Here is a 25,759-nt window from a genome sequence, read left to right as displayed (position 1 = left end):
TCGTTGACAAGATGACAGCGATGAAGTAGTTCTTGCACGGGTACATTTACAGATCACTATCTTTGTTTTTTTAGCAGTGTCTTGTTTTTCAGTCTTGTCTCTCAATAATTACATGTCTTAGGGAGCGCTAGAAAGTAATAAGTTTAAACAAAAATACTATTAAGAGTAATTATTGACATTTCCCCATTTCAGGTTGTTTTGTTCTTTTTTAAACCCGTGTGTTTTGACAGCGGTGTTACGTTACCAGTTGTTATGGCCCGGAATCCATTTCATCCTTTTTTTCTTTTTTTGTTTTGCTGGTGACGTCACAGACAAGATCAGTGTTACCCAGACACATTTCATTTTTGTTTCCTTAATTATTTCCCCGAGCAGAGGACGGTGGACGCAGAGCTGTGAAGCAAATCTCAATTCAACTGAGTGATAGAGTAACCCCCAGTGTACTCCGAAATGCAAAGCAACCAATGGTGGACTCCGAAATGCAAAGCATCCCGTAGTAGATACCGAGGTGTAAAACCTCTCTTGGTAGACTCATTTGAAAAGCATCTCTTCGTAGACTCAATTGTAAAGCATCTCTTCGTAGACTTTGAATTGTAAAGCATCTCTTGGTAGACTCTGAATTGTAAAGCATCTTAGTAGACGGAATTGTAAAGCATCTCTAGGTAGACTTTGAATTGCAAAGCATCTCTTGGTAGACTTTGAATTGTAACGCATCTCTCAGTAGACTGAATTGTAAAGCATCTCTTGGTAGACTCTGAATTGTAAGGCTTCTCTTAGTTAACCCGGAATTACAAAGCATCTCTTAGTAAACCCTGAATTGTATATGAAAAAGCATATCTTGGTAGATTCAGTATTGTAAAGCATCTTTTAGTAAACCCTGAATTGTAAAGCATCCCTTAGTATACTCTGTATTGCAAAGCATCTCTTGGTAACCCTAAATTGTTATATATATATATATATATATATATATATATATATAGGAAAGCATCTCTTAGTAGACTGTATTGTAAAACATCTCTTAGCAGCCTGCATTGTAAACTATCTCTTGGTAGACTCTGAATTGTAAAGCGTATCTTAGTAAGCCCTGAATTGTAAAGCCTCTCTCAGTAGACTGTACTGTAAAGGACCTTTTAGTAAACCCTGTATTGTAAAGCATCTCTCAGCAGACTTTGAATTGTAAAGCATCTCTCAGTAAACCCTGAATTGTAAATCATCTTTCAGTAGACTGTATTGCAAAGCATCTCTCAGTAACCCTAAATTGTAAAAAAAAAAAAAAAAAAAAAAAAAAGTCATTTCTTAGTAGTCTGTATTGTAAAGCATCTCTTAATAGACTGAATTTTAAAGCATCTCTTGGTTGACTCTGAAATGTAAAACATCTCTCTTAGTAAGTCCTATATTGTAAAGCATTTCTCAGTAGATTGTAAAGCATTTCTCAGTAGACTCTGAATTGTAAAGCATCTCTTAATTGACTCTGATTTGTGAAACATCTCTCAGTGGATTTACTTGTAAAGCGTCTCTTTGTAGACTGAATGGTAAAGCATCTCTCAGTAGACTGTATTGTAAAGCATCTCTTAGTAGACTGTACTGTGAAGCATATCTTAGTAAACCCTGAATTGAAAAAAAGCATCTCTTAGTAAACCCTGTATTGTGAAGCACCTCTTAGTAGAATGTATTGTAAAGGATCTCTTTGTAGACTACAAATTGTAGAGCAGCCCCTAGTAGACTGAATTGTAAACAACTTTTTGTTGACTCAAAATTGTGACATGTTACCCTCATGTCACACCACTACTTTCCCAGTCCCTGTCTCCACATTCTTGCATTAAAAAGGGGAAAAGTATAAACAAAATAAAACAAGAAGCTAACGCGTCAACCAGTAAAATTACAACAGAGAGCTAATGTGGCCCCTAATTAAAAGTCAGTCAGTCTGTCTGTCTGTGTGTGTGTGTGAGTATGTCTGTCTGTCTGTCTGTATGTCTCCCACAGCACCTTCTTCTCTTCTCTCCAAATTAAACGTGTGTGTGTGTATGTGTGTGTGTGTGTACACCTGTGTGTACACGTGTGTGCGTCCGTGCATGTGTGCATGCATGTTTGTGTGAGCGCGTCGCGCGCGCGCGTGTGTGTGTGTGTGTGTGTGTGTCTATGTGTGTGTCTATGTGTGTGTGTGTGACAGGCTGGTGTTCAACGAAGTGGTGCACACCAACAAAGAGTACATGCGCGACGTGACGGTCATCGAACCGGACTGGCTGTGTGAGCTGGCCCCCCACTTCTATCAGTTCGGCACGGTCAGTGGACTGCTTCTGTCCGTCTGTCCTCAGCTCTTCATGTCTTCCTTCCCTCCTTCCTTCCTCCATCCCTGTTTGTATGTCCTCTGCTCTTTCTCCCTCCCTCCCTCCCTGTCTCTTTGTCCTCTGCTCTTCCTACCTCCCTGTCTCTTTGTCCTCTGCTCTTCCTACCTCCCTGTCTCTTTGTCCTCTGTTTTTCCCTCCTTCCTTTCTCCCTCCCTCACTGTCTGTATGTCCTCTACTCTGCCTACCTTCCTCCCTGTCTGTATGTCCTATGCTGTTCCTTCATTCCGTCCTTCCTCCCTTCCTTCCTGTCTGTATGTTCTCTGCTCTTCTTTCATTCCTACCTTCCTCCCTTCCTGTCTGTGTCTTCTGCTCTTCCTTCATTCCTTCCTTCCTCCCTGTCTGTATGTCCTCTGCTCTTCATCCTTCCTCCCTTCCTTCCTGTCTGTATGTCCTCTGCTCTTCCTTCATTCCTTCCTTCCTCCCTTCCTGTCTGTGTCCTCTGCTCTTCCTTCATTCCTCCCTTCCTCCCTGTCTGTATGTCCTCTGCTCTTCATCCTTCCCTCCTTCCTCCCTTCCTTCCTGTCTGTATGTCCTCTGTTCTTCCTTCATTCCTACCTTCCTCCCTTCCTGTCTGTGTCCTCTGCTCTTCCTTCCTTCCTTCCTTCCTTCCTCCCTTCCTCCCTGTCTGTATGTCCTCTGCTCTTCTTTCATCCTTCCTTCCTCCCTGTCTGTATGTCCTCTGCTCTTCCTTTATTCCTACCTTCCTCCCTTCCTGTCTGTGTCCTCTGCTCTTCCTTCATTCCTACCTTCCTCCCTTCCTGTCTGTGTCCTCTGCTCTTCCTTCATTCCTTCCTTCCTCCCTTCCTCCCTGTCTGTATGTCCTCTGCTCTTCATCCTTTCTTCATTCCTCCCTTCCTTCCTGTCTGTATGTCCTATTCGATTGTGTGTGTGTGTGTGTGTGTGTGTGTGTGTGTGTGTGTGTGTGTGTGTGTTTTGTTTGTTTTTGTTGTTTTTTTTTTGGGGGGGGGGGTTGGCGGGAGGGGGGATTCTCACTCTCCTTGATGTTTTTCCTCTTCTTCCTTCATCTTCCTTAAATTACTTTCCATTTTTCTGTCTTGTTCTTCTTTTTTATCGTTATCAATAGCAACAACAGCAGCAGCAGAAAAGTTATCGTTTTTCATCTTTCGCTCATCTTCGTCCTCCTGCTGTTGCTGCTATTGCTGCTTATACCGCTTCCCTTGGAGGTTCAGTTGCAATAATGAAGGAAAACGATGCCCGAAAGGAATTGTTTATTTCACCAGCATCTGATCACTTTGACAAAACAAGTGTTATAAGAAAATGAAAGATTGGGCAAGATCAGGAAATACAGAATGATTATATTTGATACAGTAGCAGTCTACGAATAGAGATGGGGAAAAACAGAACAGAAGCGAACGGAGATACATTTACTATAATAAATATACTGCTGTTCTACATTGGAAAAAATATGCACTGCACACACAGGTAATCATCAAGCAAAAATTGGGCAAGCCCTACCCATCTCCTTTCCCTCTTCGTCTCTCGACCTTAACAAACACCACCATGCACCCAGCTGATCATAAAAAAGGGAAAGGAACTTAGAGATTTTGTCGCTTACTAGTAATAAGTGGATGTGGAATACATTACATGGAGCTTCAGTATCAATCTTCTATTATTCATTGCAAATTTTGAGCTGTCTTCTGTTTGGATATGAATTCTGAGTTTTATTGACTGCCTTCGGGAAACTTCAGAACCGGTAAAACATGTGACATGTCTCCGTTTAAAAAAACTGATTATTGTTCTTTTTAAACGCAGCATCCACAGCAAACGGCACCAACAGAACATGGAAATAGGTGACGGGGTGAGCTTTTGGAAAAAAATGTAATAGTCTTATGCTGGGCTTTGTGAAACTAAAGGCTCATTCGCCCACCTTAGCTATCAGAATTCCTGAGAAGACAGTGAACACAGCATGATTATATTATTAATTTGTTTCTGTCGGTTCTCAGTTACATTGAGCGGGTTTACTCGATAAATCGACTGAACCGTTCCTTTCGATCAGATACAGTTCAAATACAATACAATACAATACAATACACCTTTATTGATCTGATTGGAAATCACCAGTGCATTTAGAGGTAGAAGTATACTTTTTAAAAAGTGTGTAAGTGAATGCACCCTGTCGCCACTGCTGCGCCACTCACACTTTTATCCGCTGATAGCCAGAACTCTGTACCATTCCCCTTCTCCTTGAAGACAAATCTATCGTTTTCTGTCGTGCAGCCCATCACAATGTCTGCATCCAGCTGGGGGAGGTGGGGTGGGAAGCCGCACGGAGGACTCGCTTAAAAACAACAACTATGCTTAAAAGAAACTTTTCTTTTAACTATACGTATTGCGAATAAGAGAACTAAAAACGGATTCCAAACCAGTCAAAGTTAGAGAGACAGAAAGATGTCTTCTTTTGTGTTTGTTAATATCTTCTTTTTGTGTTTGTTAATGACTTCTTTTCTGTTTGTTAAGCACGAAAACGGGTCAACCAATTATCACTCGCCAAGGCAACCTTTTAGTTCTTTGCTTCTTTGCCATTAGGATCGCCCATTGCAGCAACTGTTCATTTCTTTTTTCCATTGAAATCATTACAAAAAGGTGTATTAATGAAGAAGTGGCTAATTAAACTTAATGTAATAATGTTTCCATGTCAGCAGGCCAATCTGTGTTTGTTTGTTTTTAATTTTGCATCACAACCAAATTAAAAAAAAAATCGGAAGACCCTGCGAAAACCATATTTGTGTGTGTGTGTGTGGAGGGAAGGGGAGGGGTGGAGTAGTGTGTGTGTGTGTGTGTGTGTGTGTGTGTGTGTGCAGATTGCAAAAAAGGAGTCTGAGACTAGTCTTTAACAGTACAGCATACTGGAAATGTATGATCACAACAGGGCTTTCGGAGTTATTTCTTCTGCCCTGCATGATTCTAGAGATCATGTGACCCCTGCCAATTTCTTTGCTGAAGTTAAATGACTTATTGCACTTCATGGAAATCTGTCATTTTTTCTTACTTTCACTACTTTCTTCCTTACCTGGAGCAAGGTGGCTGAATGGTAAGGACACTTATCTGCCAATACTGTGTCCTTGAGGGTCAGGGCTCGAATCCCTTTCTCCCAATACGACTGGAAAATCGAACAAAGCGTCTTAGTCATTTGGATGAGACGATAAACCGAAGTCCCATGTGCAGCACGCATTTAGCGCACTGAAAAAGAACCCATGGCAACAAAAGTGTTGTCTTCTGGCAAAAGGCCTGTTGCTGTCAGGCATCTGCTTGCAGATGTAGTGTGGCGTATATGGATTTGTCCGATCGCAGTGATGATTCCGTGAGAAACTGAAACTGAAATTTATTTTACTTTCACGATCATGGTTTTCGAGATCCATTATTTCTGAGTTACCCTGCTATCAGTTACAATGTTACCCTGCTGTCATACATTGAGTAACTAATCTATAACTAAAAGCACATGACAGATGAAAAGTGGTTTGATAATAACCTGAATACAGTCAGAGACAGAACCTATATGACTGTCATTGTCATGCCCCTGTTGTACTGGAGTCAAATTCAGTGCTGTGGAAAAAAATAATAACTAGGTTGTGTTGCCAGGAGACAAAATGAATAAACAAACAAGTAGATAAAAATCAAACCCACAGTTGACACACAGACAGTGTTAAACTATTATTTTGCTGCTAGATATCTTACGCTAATCCTGTTTGTGTCACTACCATTACTGTTGTAACTATTGCTGTTGCTGCTGCTGCTACTGCTAATATTGTCTTTATCCTGCTTCTGCTCTTGAACATTCCCTTTGAACCACAATTATCCCTTCTGTCGCAATACTGCTACTGGTGCTACTATCACCATCATACTACAACTGTTAGCATTACAGCTGCCACTTGTGCTGACTCCTCTTTTTGCTGTGACCATCTTTGTGTCTGCCATTCGTGTTACCATCCATTCGGTGGACATTCAGTTTGTGAAGCCTGCACTACACTGGGCGAGGAAGCGCGGGCGAAGCTTCGGCTGCTGCAGTTCACTCGTGGCGACAGGGTAAACCGCGGATTTATATATAGATGAATATAAATATGAATCTGTTCATTAGTCCGAGTGTAAAAACGCCCCGCAGCCGACGCTCGGCTCTGAAAACAAAACAAAACAAATAAAAAATGTCGCCTCGACGCCCTAGTGCGTGAGAAGCTTAGAGTGAGCGACGGACAGCCAGCACTGTCATTTGTTGTGACTATTTTAACAGGCACGGGAACTGGCGGCCAAGAGGAATCGTCTGGAGTGACGCGAGTCCCCCCCAAAAGACCTGCTGCACCAGAGAACACCACCACGGACCACTCCAACAGTAAAAAGAGAAACTTGACTTTTAGGGTGAAAACTAACAGGTTGTTGTAAAACTCCCATACGTGACTGGAGCCCCATTGTGTCCACGCTTTCTCGAAATCCCACGCTTTCTTTCTCTTGACGAGAAAGCGTGGGAATGTGAGAAAGTGTGGTCGTCCCCTCCCACGCTTTTCCTCAATTTTGAGAAAGCTTTGGAAGTCCCTTTTATATATATATATATATTTTTTTTTTTATTTTAAATAAAATAAAATAGAAAAAAATCCTTTATCATCGGGGTTGGTATCTTGTCTTTTCCCAATACAAATCTTAGAAAAAATGAAAGAGAGAAAAGAAAAGAGAAAGAGGGGGCGACGACATCGACGGTCATGATAATGACAATTGCATTAGCGAAGACATCGACAGTGATGACACTGAATCTGACATATCTTTTATTCTTTTCATTTTTTTTTTTTCGCTTTGGACGCATCTTTGCAATGCCTCGACCGCAAATTCAACATCGGAATCACCAGCAAACAGCAAAATGAAGACAATGTGTATAACTCAAACATAAATGTATACCAAGACTTGACCCAGATCTTCTTGAGGGATGTTGGGAAAAACATCGAAATGATTCCACTTTCTTCATAAATGTTTATTTTTGTTTATCTATTAACCCACAATATGTTAGAAAGCGTGGGGCGCCTCACACGTTTTCCCAGCAATTGATTGAAGATGTAGGACGGGAACGACCACACTTTCTCGCAATCCCACGGTTTCTCGTAAAGATAGAGATAGATATCGTGGGATTGCGAGAAACCGTGGGCTGACAGTCCCTCTGTCCCTGGTCCCTCCCTCTGCACAGTCCAGTAGGTGGTACGTTCGTGTTCAAAAGGGATTGGGGAGGAGAAGAGGAGGAGCAAGGATGGATATGTGTGTGTGTGTGCGTGTGTCGGCAATGTGGCTTCGTTGTTTGTTTTTGCTGTTGTTGTGTGTATATGTCTGTGTGGTTTATGTTATTTGGACGTATTGAGATTGTTGAATGAAATAAAACTTGTATGTATATATAAATGCATGTGTGACTGTGTTTGTATTTGGTGTCTTGACATGGCTTTCTCTGGCTGGTTCTCTTATTCTTTCATTCTCTCTATCTCCTCTCTCTCTCTCTCTTTCTGTGTGTGTGTGTGTGTATGTGTGTGTTTCTCAACCAAACACGCGCACACAATTATGTTCTTGCTTGTTCACGTACAGTTACCCAGAGACATCCGTTTGCGTTTACACACGGTACACACGCACCCACACGCAAACACACAAACTCACTCACACGCACGCACGCACCCCCGCCCAAAACACACACACACACACTCGCATGCAAAGGCCTACACGAATACAATCACCGCTTGAGGTAAATAAGCCCCATAAGGAAATATGTGATAAGGTAAATATGTGATCAAGCAAACAATGAAATAAATAGATATTGCGGGGGGGGGGGGGGGGGGGGGGGGGGGGAGTATAAAGTGGCAAAGTTTGCCAATGCTTTGTCCGGAGGTTAAAAAATAAAAAGCCACAACAGCATGCGGGTCGGCACGAACGGCCCATCAAAGATGTCGACGAATGTGAAGGTCGTTTGATTACGTCAGCTAAATTAACGGAACACGCTTTCGGCCAAGTTAAGGCAAAGAGGGATCTTTTATTTTAGTTTCTGTCTGTTCGCCTGGCTGTCTTTCTTTCTGTCTGTCATTCTCTCTCTCTCTCTTTCTCTCTCTCTCTCTCTGTCTGTCTGTCTGTGTCTCTGCTGCACCCCCAACCCCCCCCCCCCCAACCCCCGCCCCTCCTCATTGTTTACTCATGGCTTTTTTGTATTTTGCATAAGATTAATGCATATCATTACGTTTTGTGCATGCATACATTATTCCGTGTATCTTGCTATTATGAATTTTTTTTTTTAATGATTGTTTTGCTGTCCCATAAAACGGAGTATGGCTGCCTACATGGCGTGGCAAAAACGGTCATGCACGTAAAAGCCCTCTCGTTCCTGAACGTAGGAGTTGCAGCCTGCGAACGAAGAAGAAGATTGTTTTGCCTCGTTTGTTTGTTTGTTTTTTGTTGTTGTTGTTGTTTTATTCTTATAAATTATATTATATTTTTATAGTTTTTTTTTACGACTGTTTTTCAATTGAAGAAGAAACCATGATAAGAGAATTGCCATTGTCGTTTCGAAATGTTATATCTGAAGTTAAGCACAATTTTTGTTTTTAGTACATAAACTGCGCTTTTATAAAACTTTTTAAAACAAAAATTTATTATCCTTGAAAAATGTCGATAGACTGAAACTTTGGATGCTTTTTTTAATTTTTTTTTTATTGTGTTATTGCATAGTTTGTCAATTGTTTGTTGTTTTTGTTGTTGTTGTTCAAACACATTCTTTTTTTTTTTCGTGTCGGGGAGCTACACAATTTTAGGTCATTGCTCTTGGTCAGTTGATGACTTTGGTGTGATCTGCAGCCGTCACTGAGAGAGAGAGAGAATTTCAAATGCACTATCTGCCTCTCGATGTTTTAAAATATTCATTTCGAATGAAACTAGGCGATCTTATAACAAATGATTCATATGCGAATCTACCTCTTACCAGCTAGCTCTCTCACACACACACACACACACACACACACACACACACACACACAGAGCCACTAACGCACATACGCGTGTTGTGTGTTTATGTGTGCGTGCACATGTCAACATTCACCATTCTAAATCAAATTTATTACTATTTAAAATGCACACACACACACACATACACACACACACACAGAGGCAAGCATGCACGCACGCATACACACACACGCACACGTTTAGCCACTGAAAATTAACATTTCTTTCAGATTCTGTTGTATGGGCCCTTGTTGTTTCTGCCGAAGAAGCTGCCTCAAGAAGACAGGATGAAGCTGCCCATAGAGAAAGGCTACATCAGAATCTGCAAAGTCTAGGAATGAAGATCAGGACTGATGTTGCAGCAGACGGAAACTGCTTCTTCCATAGTGTCCAGGATCAACAGAAACGTCTTGGCCTTCAGGAGACTAATCATTTGCATTTGCGGAAGGAAGTGCACACATTTCTGCGAAATCTCCCAGATGGAGATCCCCTCAAACCACATGCGACCGAAGAGCACTTGCAAAATATTGCTAAGAGTGGTATATTTGCTGATGCTGTCACTGTTCAGGCTACCCCGAAAATAATTGGAAGAGACATTCATGTTGTTAGGAGTCGCCTACAAAGTTCAAGCCTTGGGTATCTAATGACTAAAGTTTTGGCTGGTGAGACAGAAAGTCCATTGCCCCCTCTTCTCCTAGGGCAAATAGCACAGGAACATTTTGTTAGTGTGGACTACACCCCATCAGAAATATTGTTTCTGAACCACCACGTGACATTGGCGGTCTTGAAAATTATGTGTCTGCTGGCAGTGGTGAAACAGAACTGCCAGAGGAGACCATTACAAACTGTGCCCACAGCCCTGTCCGTGATGCTGACAGTTCAGCCAGTGATGACCCGCAGGTGATAGAGGCCGTCAGTGAAGGTCCCAATGCCTGCACCACCAGCCAAACTGATCCAGCCGTTGGGGACCAGCAGTTTTCAGTCGACATGATTCCAGGCATATCCATGGTTACACCTGTGCACTTCGGACTTTAAAGTATACTGTTATATGTGCATTAAGTCTTCAGGGAAGAGTAGTAAAACCGATCCAGCGTTTGTATCCACTGGTTTTTGAAACTGGAAAAAGCAAAAGAAAAATTAAAGCAACATGAACAATCTTCTGCTCACCATGATGCCATCAATGAACAAAGAGGCAAACGATCAGGAACTTCGGTGTATACTATGGTCGTCACTCAAAACCAGGCTGAACAAGAACAACGTCGCAAAAGTTTCATAAATCAGCTAAAGAGCATGATGTTTCTTTTGCGACAGGCTCTACCTCTCCGAGGACACACCATGGAAGAAGGAAACCTACGCCAGTGTTTAAAGGTCTGTTTCTCAGAGCACGAATGGATACAGAACTCAGATTATTTGTCATCTGATATTACCAATGAAATACTGCAAATAATCAATCACAGTCTTCAGCCTATCCAGCAAGAAGCAAGAGGCGAAGTTGACACTGAACAACCAAAGGCTTGCAGAGGAACCCACACCTACCTTCCTGGGAGTGACCTTTGACCGCAGGTTCACTTGGAAACAGCAGATCACCAGATGCTGTAGCAGGGCCAAGCTGAGACTGGCGATCATGAAAAAACTTGCAGAGACGGGCTGGGGGGCTGATGAACGTATCCTAAAGAGAGACTATACGGGGAGTGTCCGACCTGTAGTTGAGTACGGGACATCAGCATGGGCATCAGCTGCAAAGTCTTAACCTCGACCATCTCAACAAGATACAGAACCAAGCTCAGCGTGTCATAACTGGCGCCATGAGATCCACCCCAATCCTGAAGATGGAGGAGACCACTGGTCTACAGTCATTGGAGGACAGAAGGTACACAAAGATCCTCATCCAGGCAGCAAAATTCAAACGCCTTGAAAACCATCCAGTGAACAACAGAATGAGCAGACCCACCAAGAACCAGCTGAAAAGAGGCAGCTTCATCCACCAGCCAAGACGCCTCGAAAGACAAACCCCAGTCTTGATGGAACACGAAGCAAAGCCTATCCCGGCAAATGTCACCCACCCATCTTGGAAGAGGCGGGTGTTCCCAACAGTCGTCACCAGCATTTCCAGAGTGGAGAAGAGAGGAACACAGTCACTCAAAGGAAGGCCCTGGCCATGGAGTACATCTGCAACCAGTACCCCCAGGAAGACTGGACCCATGTCTTTACAGATGGCTCCGCCACAGAAGCAACGAGGGATGGTGGAGCTGGAATCTTCCTCCGATACAAAGACGGAGATGAAGAAATTGCAATCTCAACAGGAAAATACTCCACCAACTTCTGAGCTGAGCGAGAAGCCCTCTGTGAGGCAGCCACAACAGTCTCGCAGAACTCCACAAGAACAACAGAGCAGGTGGTGGTGTTCTCAGACGCTCTCTCCATGCTCCAAGCCCTCAAGAACTCCAGCTGCAAAGAACAGAACCATCTCACTTCAGCCCTTGTTGCCCTGAGTGCCAGAGTGGAGAAAGTGGTGATACAATGGGTACCAGCACACTATGGCATCAGAGGCAATGAAAAAACGGGCTTTCTGGCAAAAGACGGTGCACAGAAGGAGCAGGCCAACAAACTGGTGTCATACGATGAAATCAAGACAATCATCAAGGCACAGCAAGGAATAAAGTGGCGCCTCCAGCACCCCAAATATTACCCAGAAGACAGATACCATTTGCTGGAACGACGGGAACAGGTCAAGATCTTCCGCCTGAGGACTGGACACAGCTGCCTGCTCCTCCACATGCACACAAAATTTGGCATTGGTACAGAGTGGAGAGTGCCCTTGTGGTGAGGGACCAATGACAACCGACCACATCCTTCAAGACTGTACGACGCATGCAGCATCCAGGAGGAAGTACTGGCCAACGACAGCAGTGGAAGCCAAGCTGTACGGCACCCTGGAGGAGCTGCGACGGACGGCAGCCTTCATCGAGGACACTGGGCTACTCATCTAACGAGAGGCGAACGAGGAAGAAGAAGATGGCTGTCAATATCCTGCGCTCAGTTTTGGCTGATATCAGGGAGGCACAGTTCTTTGCGGTGATGGCGGATGAAACCAGAGATGTTGGTAACCGCGAGCAACTAGTCATCTGCATACGGTGGGTGACGCAAGATAATGAAGTCTTGGGACAGCCACTTGGACTCGTCCAGCTAGACAATACCACACACAATATTCTGTACGCTGAAAGACTGTCTCCTTAGACTGAATATTCCTTTGGAAAAATGCAGAGGTCAGGCCTACGACGGTGCAGCCAATTTTCAGGGTCACATATCTGGAGTGGCCACAAGATTCCAAAACTAAGTCCCAGCAGCAATTTCTGTTCATTGCTTGGCTCACTGCCTTAATCTGGTGTTGCAGGAAGCATTGAGAAAAATTAGAGTTATCAGAGACGCCCTGGATTTCACTATGGAAGTGAATCAATTGATAACTCTGTCACCAAAGCGTCAGGTCCTGTTGGAAAAAATACAGAAAGAGTCAGGAACAGTGGCACCGAGCATCAAGCCATTGTGTCCAACACGATGGACGGTGAGAGGCAAAGCCATCAAGGCCATTCTTCAAAACTACGATACTCTCCAGGAAACACTCGAGATAGTTGCTGACGGCAATGATGAGTATGCCAGGCGAGCATCAGGGCTCTTAGCTTTTATGCAACAGTTCTCGACTTTCTTTGGTCTCTGTCTTGCTGAAGAAGTATTCGGCATCACAGAAGAGCTGCCTGTATCCCTGCAGAAGGAATCTACCTCCTGTGATGATGCATCCGTTGCATCAGATATCTGTGTTAAGACTGTTCAGAAAATGCGTACGGATGATGCCTTTGAAACTGTCTTCCAGGCATCCAAGGAAAAAACTAAAGATGTTTGTGATGAACCGCACCTTCCCAGACAACAATGTATACCCTAAAAACTTGATGATGGCTCGCAGGCTCATCAGTTCTCTGATGTAGCTTCATACTTCAGACGGCAATACTATGAAACTCTAGATACCGTCATTGAGAACATCAAGAGAAGGTTTCACCAAAAAAGTTTTGATGTACCCAGACAGATGGAAGCTGTTCTTCTCCAAGCAGCTTCAGGGAAATGCCACATTCCAGAATCTCTTCGTAGGACATACAGTGCTGATATCGACTTTTCGCGACTAGAAACTCAGTTAAGAATGGTCCCAGACGCATTGGAAAAATCACCAACAACCCAGAGAGCCGACTCCATCATCAGAGCATTGTGCTCAGAAATGAGCAAGTCAGGCACAGTCCGGAGAATGTTGAGTGAGGTGGACACACTGCTGATATTGTACCTAACCATCCCTGTCACCACTGCCACCGCTGAGAGGAGCTTCTCAGCACTCAAACGAGTGAAGACATATCTTAGAACTTCCATGACCCAAAAACGGTTAAACCACTGCTTGATCATGCACGTCTTTAAGGAGAAAGTGGACAGTCTTGACTTGGCAGCAGTTGCCAGAGAGTTCGTTGGTGTGAATGAAAAGCGACAGAAATTCTTTGGCAAGGACAGCAAGGACCGATGAAGTCAAGAGGTATGACTATTCGTTTGTTTTTCCGTGGTGTCCAGTCCGTCTGTTTATTCCTGGCTGACTGACCATCTGTCTGATGTCACTGCCATAACTACATTTTTGCCTGACAAGAAATATATGTTGGAAACGATTGCACCTTTTATGACAATGGTTTTAGTTCGAGCATGTACATATTAATGTGGACGAAGTAAGTTTTAAATTAACATTAATTAGTCTGCCTTACCCCCACCCCTCAAACTCTTCCCCCCACCCCCTCCAATGCAAATTTGCTTCCGTCGCCACTGTGATCATATATCTCTACAACTTCTAGATATGGTATACGTAATTATGTTTAATCGTTGATATTGTTTTCAGTCATGTTGTATTTTTTAAATGGGTTGTGTAGTAATATTAGTTACATTGAGCACCAATGTGCTGTTAGTAAAGTAAGAGTTATGTACGGACACCGTTAAGATGGGATCATCAAAGCGGAGCTCGGTATATAATTCCTGTAGTTTTCATCGTCATTTATTTAGGGCATTGGTTCTTGACCTTTAAGAAAATGACTTTATGTCACAAACCGGTATTGTCTGTGTGTTCCTGACATATGAAACAAAATGAATAAATGAAAAGATATTTTCTCTTCGTCTACATAATCACAGTCGGTTTCTATGTTTGTTTCGTGCGTTTTCACGCATGATATATCGTTGTGCGTATATGTGTGTACGTTCGTGTGTGTGTGTGTGTGTGTGTGTGTGTGTGTGTGTGTGTGTGTGTAATCAGTTGTTTTGTTCTGCTAAGTCTTGTTCATGTGTGTTAAAAGGGGAAGATTGTTAAAGCCGCGAGTTGTATAAATGAAACCGGAAGGCAGTTAGTTGAAAGGTAGGAGACATGAATCCAGAAAATTACTCGATTTTAACCCCACATGGCGAAATATTCACAAAAGCGTGGTCACTCGGATTGAAAAGTCTCACTCATCCGAGGTTTTGTTAAGTAACTTTTACTTTAATTCTTCTTCTTCTTCTTTTTTATTTTATTTTTTTTTTTTATGTCGCTGTCGTTTGATTTTGAAAGCCGTAGTGGCCAGTATGGTCATTAGACCGTTCTTTTCTTTTTTTTTCTTCTTTCATGTTCTTGTGTGTGTGTGGGGGGGGGGGGGAGGCGGGGGGGGGGTTGTTTTGTTTTTTTAATTGTTTTTTTATTTGTTTGTTTGTTTTGTTTGTTTTTTCGATGGCAATGCTTTCTCTCTCAGTGTGTGTGCGTGTGTGTGTGTGAAGGTAGGGTTTGTGTACACTTTTTGTTGTTGTTGTTTTTTGTTTGTCTTTGTTGTATTCTTTTAGTCTGCGGTCAGTTAATCAAACAGAATGGTTTGGACCGCCAGCTTGGGCTCTACATACATTTGATGTAGAAGAGTTTTGTGGTGTGGAATATAAATGTTTCACGTGATTTAATGTTTTGTTGTGTTTGGTTTTTGTTTTGTTTTTGCCTGTTGTTTTTGTTTTGTTTTTTATGTCAAGGAACAGTTTCGTTTATTGTTGTTTGTTTGTTTTGTTGTTTTTTGGTTGTGTTGTTGTTTTGGTGGGGAGGGGGGGGTTGTTTTGTTTTTTTTAATAGGTTTTTTTGCCTTCAGATATAGGGATGGTTGTCTTGTTTTTTTATGGCGCGCTTTCAACCCCAGATATGGCCCTTGTCTTCGACCAGGCTATAAGGAACATGAATTGAATTGATTTTATTGTCTCCCGCGCTTCGCGTTCTTTTCCATCCACGAATTTGGGGGAACTTCGAGAGAAATTGGAACCGTATGTCACTCGCATATGAGATGATGGAATTCATGGGTAAAAAATAAGTGATACAGCAAAACGTTTCGACATTAAACCTAACATATTTTATCATGTTATTGAATACTATGAAGAAAGGTGCAATTCTTAAGTTGTAAAGGACTTCTCTTTTTTCATTTCGAAAATATGTGGAAACTGAATGCCTTAATTGTCTGTATATCACTTAGTATATTCATTGCTCGTTTGTGTGTGTTGTTTTTTGTCCGTATTCTCAGAAAGCTTCGTATATACAGCAGTGTCCTTGTCAAGGTCTCTGTTTTATACTTCAGGCGAAACAATATTTTCTTTCCAAGTTTCGGCTATAAAAGCAATATCGATGCGTGGCAACACGCGCGCATGCACGCACAAACACTCTCTCTCTCCCTTTCTTTCTCCAAGGGAAGCAACTCCACGTGATGCGCCAGCCTTTGAAATGCAAAGGTTAGCTTTCCTGAAAAAAACCCCGCGGCGAAGGACTACGAATGGCAGGCGTTTGAGTCTCTGTGTGTGTGTGTGTGTGTGCTTCTGTTTATTTAGTCATTTTCATCCCGGAAAAACCGAGACGACGTACAGAACATTTCTTATGTTCTCATCTTCCCACCTCTATCCACTTGTCTATTTGCACGGATTTTTCATTTTCTCCCATCATTCATGTGTGTACTCGTTGCAGTTGATTTACTGAGATTAGCAAGGACTGATTGGAAGAATAAGCCAAGCCCGAAATATTTATCCATTAATAAAAACGTTTTGTTGTTGGGAGTTCTGATCAATTCTGTCTCTTAAAAGTATTCAGTCATCTTCATGACTTTTATTTATGTAAATTACCATTTAAGACTTTGAATAAAATGCTCGTGGTGTGGAGGTGGAGGAAGGGAGGGGGGGGGGGGGGGGGGGAGAGAGGGGAGCAAAATAAGAAACAGTCCTTGAGAGATTGTAAAGTCGGAGAACAAAATGGGAGCAAAGAGAGGTACATTCCGTGATGAGTTATCGATTTCAGCGGCTTATCCTCACCGAAAGAAAAAAACATTTCGTGTTGGTTAGATGAGAGAGAGGACAGGTGGGGGGTGGGGGTGGGGGGGGTGGATGTATAAGCGTGGGTGGAGTCGGACTGTTGTAATACCCTATAAGTGCTTGATGAGCTGGACACTAATTATTGTGACGAGTCTTCTTCTTGGCTCGCAAGGGAGCAGGTGAGTGTTGTACCTGTGCTCACAAGTGTAGCTTGGCAGTAGTGGCAGACAAGGATCAGTTTTGTGTGATTTCTATGCATTCGTCTTCTTAGTTCGTTGGTATCTGTGTTTTGTTGTCAGTTGGGGTTCTGCCACCCCATCCCACGCCCCATGCTGTGCCGACTGCTGTTGAAGGTGGGTGGGTTTTTTTTGTGTTTTTGACTCACTTGTGTAAACAAAGTGAGTCTATGTTTTAACCCGGTGTTCGGTTGTCTGTGTGTGTGTGTCTGTGTCTGTGTCTGTGTGTCCGTGGTAAACTTTAACATTGACATTTTCTCTGCAAATACTTTGTCAGTTGACACCAAATTAGGCATAAAAGTAGGAAAAATTCTTTCCAGTCATCTTGTTTAAAACAATATTGCACCTATGGGATGGGCACAAAAAAATAAATAATGAAGCCTAATTATATGCAAACTGCATTTACTGTTATATTTATATTTTTTGTATTCTCTAAATTTGGCACTTTGATCTGATATTCTGACCCAACAACAAGAGCAGTCATTATTATCATTTTTTGTTCAAACAGGAACTTCTTTTGCTAAGCATGGAAGTTTTATTTATTTTGCAAACGTTTTGGTGCAGATAGTAAAAAAGGGAAATTACTCTAATTAATGCTAGCGCTAGGGGACTTAATTTGCTTTAAACTGATCTTTCTCATCTTAAACATAACATTTTGAAATTATACTCAGTACATAAAAAGCTTGTGTGTTTTACTCTCAGTCACAAGTGAGTCTTGAAAGCCTTGCCTCTCTTGTTGTTCTTGTTTTTTGTTTTTTGGGGAGGGGGTGGTGGGGGGTTGGTTGTTAATTTCTTCGAGACCATGTATTTGAAATGGACATACTTTTTTTCTAATGAAAATATAATCATGTAATCTTTCTCTTTTTTGTTTTGTTTTGTGTTTGTTTCTTGTTGCTGTTCTTTTCTAATCGGTCGTTATAAAAGATCTGTCGTTATATATATATGTGTGTGTGTGTGTGTCTGTGCGCGCGCGCGCGTGTGTGTGTGTGTGCTTCTTTGTATACATATTATTGCGTACACGCGTGTGTGTATGTGTGTGTTAACATGTACCCCAGTGTAAACATATGATTACGAACATAATTAAGTGTGTCTGTCTGTACTTGTGAGTGTGTCTGGGAGGGGGGGGGAGTCTTTAACCAGTACGTCTGTGTATGCATTATTGCGTACATGTGAGTGTTTGTGTGTGTGTGTTAGCCCATAGTTTTGTGTATGCATATAGTTGTGTGCATGTGTGTGTGTGTGTGTGTATCTGTGTGTTGGGTGTGTGTGGGTGTTAGCTTGTACCTTTGCGTATACATATGATCTCGAACATGTCTGTGTGCGCGCGCGCGGATTGCGGCACTTGCGTGTTGGTGTGTGATGGGTGCGCGCATCGTTTAATTTTTACAGAAATCAGGGGGCACCGGCGGCAAAAATCAAACAAAAAACAAACAAGAGAGGCAAGGCCTTCAAGACTCACTTGTGATACACTTTAAAAAAATCTAATCGTTAAAATGTGTTCTATATTTGTTATTATAAAGCTTCGCAACTGACACAATTAAACTTGGCAGTACATGCATCCCTCTTTCCAGTTCAGTCGGGAACGTCGGCGTTGTCCTTGACAACACACTGTCCATGCAAAAATTTATCAGTCAGACATGTCTATCCTGCTACTGTCAACTGCGGCGCATCAGTTCCGTCCGGAAATATCTGTCCATTGACGCAACATCTAGACTTGTCGTTTTTCTCATTCTCTCTCGCCTTGACTACTGTAACTCTGTTGTCTGGTTTGCCTGCTTCATCCATTCAGTCCCTTCAGCGCATACAAAACTCTGCTGCCCGACTCGTCCTCAGAAAGAAAAGATCTGAGCACATCACTCCTCTTTTGCAACATCTCCACTGGCTCCCTGTCTCACACCGAATAAAGTACAAGATCAGCACTCTATGCTACAAATGTATTCACAAATCAGCCCCTTCCTATCTCTGTGGCTGCCTTTACCTCTACACTCCATCTCGCTCACTACGATCAGCTTCGGATCCACTCTATTTACGCATACCCAGATTTAAACTCTCGACTGTTGGCCGCCGTTCTTTCTCTGTCTCTGGACCTTGCAATTGGGATGAACTTCCTCTTTCGCTTCGTCAAGTCTCCACACTCAGCTCTTTCAAGTTTGGCCTTAAAACCCACCTCTTCCCAAAATAGCCTTCCTTCCCTGCCTCTTCCTTGTCTTCAGTTTCTCCAGTTTTAGAGTTATGCGTGCGTGAGAATGACTGGTGCGAAAGCGCTTTGATTTGTCTGTGCACAAGATTCAGTGCTATATAAATACCATTATTATTATTATTATGCTTTAGGTTAAAAGAAAAAGGAAAAAAGAAAAAATAAGTCCTAACGGCAGATTCGAACCCCGCTTGTTCGGGTGAGAAGAAACTGTCTTACCCATTACACTATCGTGGCTCCCTAACTGACGTTAATGTGATAGATCCTTGTATTCATTCACTTGTGAATTCAAAACTTTAAAATTATACGCTTCACACAAAAGAGCCCCCCATTAATTTGATGTGTTAAGAAATGGCAGCACAGGTATATACCGTGTGAATAATAACTCCAAACCCAAACAAAAGTGAAGAAGCGGGGGAAAAGAGTCTTGGTTTTCGTTTTAACCTTAAAAACTTATTTGAGCTTTGGGTGGGAGTGGGATTTCATGCTCATGTTATCTATTGTGGTTTTTTCCTCCGAAGAGGAGGTTACAAACAGAATTTCTATTTAAGTCCGTGGCTGGTATGCACAGCAAGTGAAAGATGTTTCGCACTGTTTGAATTGGTTACTTTTGCGCGAAGTGTCTGTGATTTTACTCGAGTAGATGAATTTCATTTTATGTGTTCATGTCAGTTTTACATTGTTATCTCTGTTGATTCTCTGTAACGTTTTTGTTTTTAGCTTTTAGGTAGATTTATTGGTGGTGTGTGTCTGCGTGTGTGATGTGCCTTTTTTGTGCTGTGAATGAAATTATGTGGGTGGTGAATCGTTTCATGTCATATTCATTATCATTTTTTAAAATGTTACCCATCTGTTGGGGTTTCTTTTTTTAAAAATTTTTTTTTTTACTGTAAAGCACGGTGAGCCTGCTTTTGAAAAATGGGAACCGCGCTAAAAAGCCTCCATATTATTAGTAGTAGTATTACTGTGTAGTGCTCATCAGGTTTGTTACCTGGTCCAGATTGCCGACCGGAGAGAAACACTTTACTCAAGCAAAGGGAAATTCCCACCACTATGTCTTTGAAAAAAAAAAAACAAAAAACAACAACAAAAAACAAAACAAAACCTGAGCCAAAAAAAAGCAAAAAAAAGCAGTGATTTTAGATAAAACGATAGTCTTGACGTTTTCGTGAAATCTGCAAATGGAAAAATAGCAGACACGGCCTGTTGGGGCCAGTAGCAAGGGATAATAATCTACAGGGAAATAAAAGGGACCCTTGGTGGTAAATCCCAAGATATGAAAAAAATGACACCGCACCACAAGCCTGAAGGGCGCATTTTGATACATGAATTATGCTGTTATAGTGTGAATAATGAATCCAGGCCCAGGTATTGCCGTTTTCCATAATGAATTAGAAGAAGCATCAAAAAACAGTCTTGAATTAATTTCTAACCTTCAGAACTGATTTCCACTTTGGGTGGTATTTATGGCATTTATGCATATGAGATTGGACATACAATAGCTCAGTTTGCTGGTGATACACAACTTCAAAACCGTGACCAAGTATCAAGAAACCGTAAGAGTTTTAGATACATTTGGTGCGATTTCAGGATTAAACACGAACTGTGAAAAAAAAAACACCCAAAAACTTCTGTTTGATTAGGCATTGAAAAAAAAAAACAAAAAAAAACCCCACCGATCAGCTAATGAATATATGCCCTGTCTCAAAATGGGATGGAACTTCATGAAGTTAAAACTACTTGGCATATGGTTCTCGACTGATGTTCGAAGTTGTGAAAAATTAGTCAGAGTAATTTGCCAAATACTAAACCGATGAATACATCGCAAAACATGCTGTACGAAGATTTTACCTGTAATTGGTTCCATTACAAACCACTCATTGAATCGATCCCATAACATTAGTTAATTACTGACATATTTGTTTTATGTCGCATCCACCTTATATAGTAAAATACTTGCCTAAAATCATGAGATTTGTAAATATGTTCAGTTAGTAATTAATTTCTTCAAGTGCGTTCGAATATGTGTACCTTAAGACATTATGATTATTTTCTTGTTTTCTTTTGTGTGTTTGCCCTTCGTCTGTATTCAATTTTGTTTTTTCTCTTTGTGTGTGTGTGTGTGTGTGTGTGTTTTGTTGTTGTTGTTTTTTTCGATGGCTTGTTAGTATCCCTTATATTTTTATTATGTCAAAACTGCTACGATGTCAAAGTCATACAGTATATTGGTGTTTTATTTATCCTTCGTCCGAGCTGTGTCGTTAATATGCTTGGATATATATGACTTTTTTTTTCCTTTTCCCGTGCTGTCTTTAATGTTCTTGGATATGTGTAATAACAGATAGTATCACTTTTGTCCTTCATACCACAGTTTCGTGTAAATAATTTTTTCAAAATACACAAAATGGAAAAGAAAGAAGGAAAGACCAAAAAAAGAAAAAAAAAAAAAAAAAAGAAAAAAAAAGACGAAGAGAGAAAAGGGAACAGAATTATAAGTCTCTTTCTATCATCATTATTTATGTATTTGTTTATTTATTCATCAGTGTATCCTATATATTTCGCTTTTTTCTTTTGTTCACGTAATTGAATGACTAATATATGATGGCGATTTTTATGTTTGCGTTAATGTTATTATTGTAATTATGTGATGTCTTTGGGGTAAGGATCAAAACGAAAGAAAAAAAAGTGGAAAAAGGAAGAAAATCGATGTTGAGAAGAAGTATGCAGAGAAATTTGCAGATGTGCAAAATGCATGGAAAATTTTGGTGAAGAGAATCCCGACTCCTTTTGGAAGAATTCTTCAATGAAACATTTTTTTTGTTTTAATTGATTTGATAAAGGCGTTGGTTTACTCAAACTTGTTATCTTTTATTCTGTAGGTATTTCTTTGTTGTTGTTCTGGAGTTTGCATGTTGTCGACTTTTGGTAAGTACATTAATTTGGCCTTAAAGGTTGTATTGGAATTTAGTTAATGATGTTAGATGATCATTATTTTTGTGTCTGACATGCTTTCACCTTTGAAACGGCTGTTTTTGTTTGGTGCAGGACACGAATCTCTCTCTCTCTCTCTCTCTCTCTTTGAACCCCACTTTTAAATGTCTTTTGTTTTTAATCATATCAGTCTGTCGTTCTCTTTTATATGGTTTAAGCATTAAGTTGTTTTGTTATCTGCTGTACATGTCTGCTCATTCCTGTATTGTGTGACAGTCACATGCGGTTGTTGTTTTTTCATAGTGTTGGTGGGTTGTTCATAGTAATAAAATGTTGATGGTCTCAGCATCTCGCGTGTACATTTCTTGTCATTCAGTGTTCAGTGACCCCCTCCCCCACGCCCCCCCTCCCTCTCTCTCTCTCTCTCTCTCTCTCTCGCTTTCTCTCTCTCCCTCTTTCTCTCTCTCTCTCTCCGTTGATCCCAACCTCTCTTTGTCTTTCACAACCGCAGTCTCGCGGTATTATAGGCAGTGCGACAGATTTTTTTTTTTTTATCAAAATTTGTTAACCTCGTCCAAGTAAACATGCACACCCTCCACAACTACAAGAACACAGTGGAGTGGAGTGATGGCCTAGAGGTAACGCTTCCGCATAGGAAGCGAGAGGATCTGAGCGCGCTGGATCGAATCACGGCTCAGTCACCAATATTTTCTCCCCCTCCACTAGACCTTGAGTGGTGTTCTGGACGCTAGTCATTCGGATGAGACGATAAACCGAGGTCCCGTGTGCAGCATGCACTTAACGCATGTAAAAGAACCCACGACAACAAAAGGGTTGTTTCTGGCAAAATTCTATAGAAAAATCCACTTCGATAGGAAAAACAAATAAAACTGCATGCAGGAAAAAAAATACAGAAAAATGGGTGGTGCTGTAGTGTAGCGACGCGCTCACCCTGGGGAGAGCAGCCCAAATTTCACACAGAGAGATCTGTTGTGACAAAAAGAGAAATACAATACAATACATGACAAAACAGAAAAGCCTCTCAAGACGAAGACCGAACGTCATTAAACATTATTTCCTTTCTATTTATTGACAACTCTCTATCCCCAAATAATATAATGATAAAGCTGGTGGCACGGGGATCACAGTCATCCTGGCCTACACAAATGACTCAAAGGAGAGGGGAATGGTGCACTTAGCAAATGACTCAAAGGAGAGGGGAATGGTGCACTAAGCTTCGTGATTCATTAGCGCCACGTGGCAGCTGTCAGTCGGCTCGACCCAGAAAAGCAGCATGTTGTGCAAACATCAGCAAGATGGGTAATGTGATGAAGTCCACTGATCGGGGACGCTGATGGCTCAGACGGCGACTCGTGCCAAATCTTTACCTTACGGATGGAAGTCGGAGAGGAAAGAATCGAAACCGCGCTCACCGTGAGATCGGAGCACGAAGGATTACAAATCGTGGAAACCCATTTTCTTCATTGACTGATGAGCGTATTTGTTTCCTTTCAAATTAATAATCATCTCGGCGGCAACCAGGCCAGACAGATACGGACGCCTACGGTCTTGGTCTGGAAAAAAGGGCAACATAATTAAAGACTCCCTGTACATGCTCCCTCATTCGTTCTCTCTCCCTCACTCTTCCTCTCCCAACCCTCTGTGTGTGTGTGTGTGTGTGTGTGTGTGTGTGCTTCAGGATGTGAAGGCAACAAAACTACCAGCACTCTAATAATTATTGTATAATGTATTGTACCTCCGAGACACGCTTTGTCTGAAAACCTTCCTTGGGCGTCGACCTGGGAAGCTGTCACCTCAAAACGGTCGGCTTGGATCCAGGCAGATGGTGCAGAATGGCCTCCCCAAGTGAGAAGAGACGCTCGTCCAGCAGGTTCCGACACAAAGGGACTGAGGAGACAGATCCAAACCCAGACAGACAGACAGTCAGTGGATCGAGGGACTATCACTCCTGCATTGGTCAGTCCAGCCACACCCGACGTTGTGTCAGTCGCCATCCAGAGCGCCAGCTCAATTGTCTCCCGAGACGCTTGTCACGTGAAACATGCGCTTTCTCTTTACTTAAATGAATTAAAACATGGCTAATGCCCTTTGAATAAGACATCCGCATCCGCATCCGCAATCTCTCTCTCTCTCTCTCTCTCTCTCTCTCTCTCTCTCACCCTCCCTCCCTCTTTCCCTCACATCATCAAGTGCTCTGATAAAGTGGCATGTGTAATGTTTTCGACAGCAGAGGAGAGACCTTTTGAACTTGTACGTTGACTGGTCCTTTCCAACACACGGTAACCAATGGCGATCCACGTCACTGTGCCCAGCATCAAAGCCGCGCCGAGCAAAACACGGGCCTTAATCAGGGAGTGACGAGCGGCGGAGTGATGTCCCTCAGATTGCTCCTTGACAGCCTGGTGAGGAAAAGGGGGTGTAAGCCCACGATTTCTCGTAATCCTACGATTTCTCTCACTTTGAGAAAAATCGTGGGATTGAGAAAAATCGTGGTCGTTCCCCTCCAACGTTTTCTCTCAATGTGTAAGAAATCGTTGGCAGTCCCCTTTAATTTCTTCAAAAGTATTTCCTTTGTCGTTGGAGTTTTGTTTCCTGTCTTTTGCCAGTGCAAATCTAAGGGTAAAATCAGAGAGAGAAAAAGAAACAAGAAATGGGGGAAACGACAACGACGATCATGATAATGACAGTGGCGTCAGCGAAGACATCAGCAATAGACGGTGAAGATGATGGCACAGTACTGGTTTTAAAAAGTGTGAACGTATGTGCATGTCAGAGAGAGAGAGAGAGAAAGTATGTGTGTGTTTCCTTATGTGTGTTTCCTTGGTTGGTTGATTTGGTCTTCTTTCACTGTTTTGTTTTGTTTTTGTTGTTGTTTTGTTTGTTGTTGTTTTGTTTTTTTGTTGTTTTTTTTTTGGGGGGGTTGTTTTTTTGTGTGTTTTTTTTTTTATAAAATATTTTCATGTTCTAAGTATCTTCTATGATACCGAGAATCTATTTTTCAGTGCAGTCTTGCATACAAAATGATGCTGACGCAAACAGATGAACAAGTGAGCAAGCTTGAACTGAAGAAAATTCTAAATAAATGTGACAGAGAAGGTTGCCTCGCAACAAATATCAAACTATTTGGTTCAGTTTTCACGCGCCCTACCTGGGGGTAAAGCATTGTGAAACACGTTTTTTTTTGTTTTTTTTTGTTTGTTTGTTTGTTTTTTTTTGCTGTCACATTTATGTAGAAAGTTGAATCATTTTGGTTATTCCCAATATCCAGGAGAGCTTCGGGTTCAAGTCATATTATAGTATGTCACATTATATTTCTGTTTGTGTTATTCACATTCCCTGAAATTCTTTGTTTGCTATTGATTTCTGAAGTTGAATTTGAGGTCGATGCATTGCGGTGAACCAGATATCTTATGTGAAATACAATAAATAGTTGTGTTTCAGTGTCATTACTGTACATGTCTTCACTAACGCCATGGTCATTATCATGGTCGTCGTTGTCGTAACCCCCCCCCCCCCCCCTTCCCTTTCTCTCTCTCTCTCTCTCTCTCTCTCTCTCTCTGTGTCTCTCTCTTCTCTCTCTCTGTCTCTCTCTCTCTCTCTGATTTTTCTCTAAGATTTGCATTGGGAAAAGACAAGAAACCAACTCCGATGATAAAGGAAATATTTTTATTAAAATAAGGGGGACT

The 25,759-nt window shown here is 41.8% G+C and overlaps 2 protein-coding genes across 5 annotated transcripts in view; one reads left to right on the top strand and one right to left on the bottom strand.

Moving 5' to 3' along the window:
• LOC143300396 (putative ATP-dependent RNA helicase DHX35) overlaps nt 1-25,759 on the top strand; it is a 141,991-nt gene that overhangs the window by 79,642 nt on the left and 36,590 nt on the right. For 2 of the 3 annotated variants that reach the window (XM_076614029.1, XM_076614028.1), the window contains exon 24: nt 2,168-2,279. In XM_076614029.1, coding sequence (XP_076470144.1) covers nt 2,168-2,279 — 112 coding nt within the window. Of the gene's footprint in view, nt 1-2,167; nt 2,280-6,591; nt 6,919-25,759 lie in introns of those variants that run through there. The other variant, XM_076614030.1, reaches the window with a different exon arrangement.
• Nucleotides 22,577-25,759, bottom strand: part of LOC143300397 (uncharacterized) — a 10,277-nt gene continuing 7,094 nt past the window's right edge. The window contains exons 4-5 of one of the 2 annotated variants that reach the window (XR_013057640.1): nt 23,809-24,472; nt 22,577-23,626 (exon numbers count right to left, since the gene is read on the bottom strand). Coding sequence is in view for 1 of the 2 variants with exons in the window: in XM_076614031.1 (XP_076470146.1) it covers nt 24,251-24,472 (222 nt within the window). In the remaining variant the exon portion in view is untranslated. Of the gene's footprint in view, nt 24,473-25,759 lie in introns of both variants that reach the window. The other variant, XM_076614031.1, reaches the window with a different exon arrangement.

Source organism: Babylonia areolata, chromosome 26 (assembly GCF_041734735.1).
Source record: "Babylonia areolata isolate BAREFJ2019XMU chromosome 26, ASM4173473v1, whole genome shotgun sequence".
In the NCBI taxonomy this organism is placed as follows: Eukaryota; Metazoa; Mollusca; class Gastropoda; order Neogastropoda; family Buccinidae; genus Babylonia; species Babylonia areolata.
This window is presented reverse-complemented; position numbering and strand designations above follow the sequence as displayed.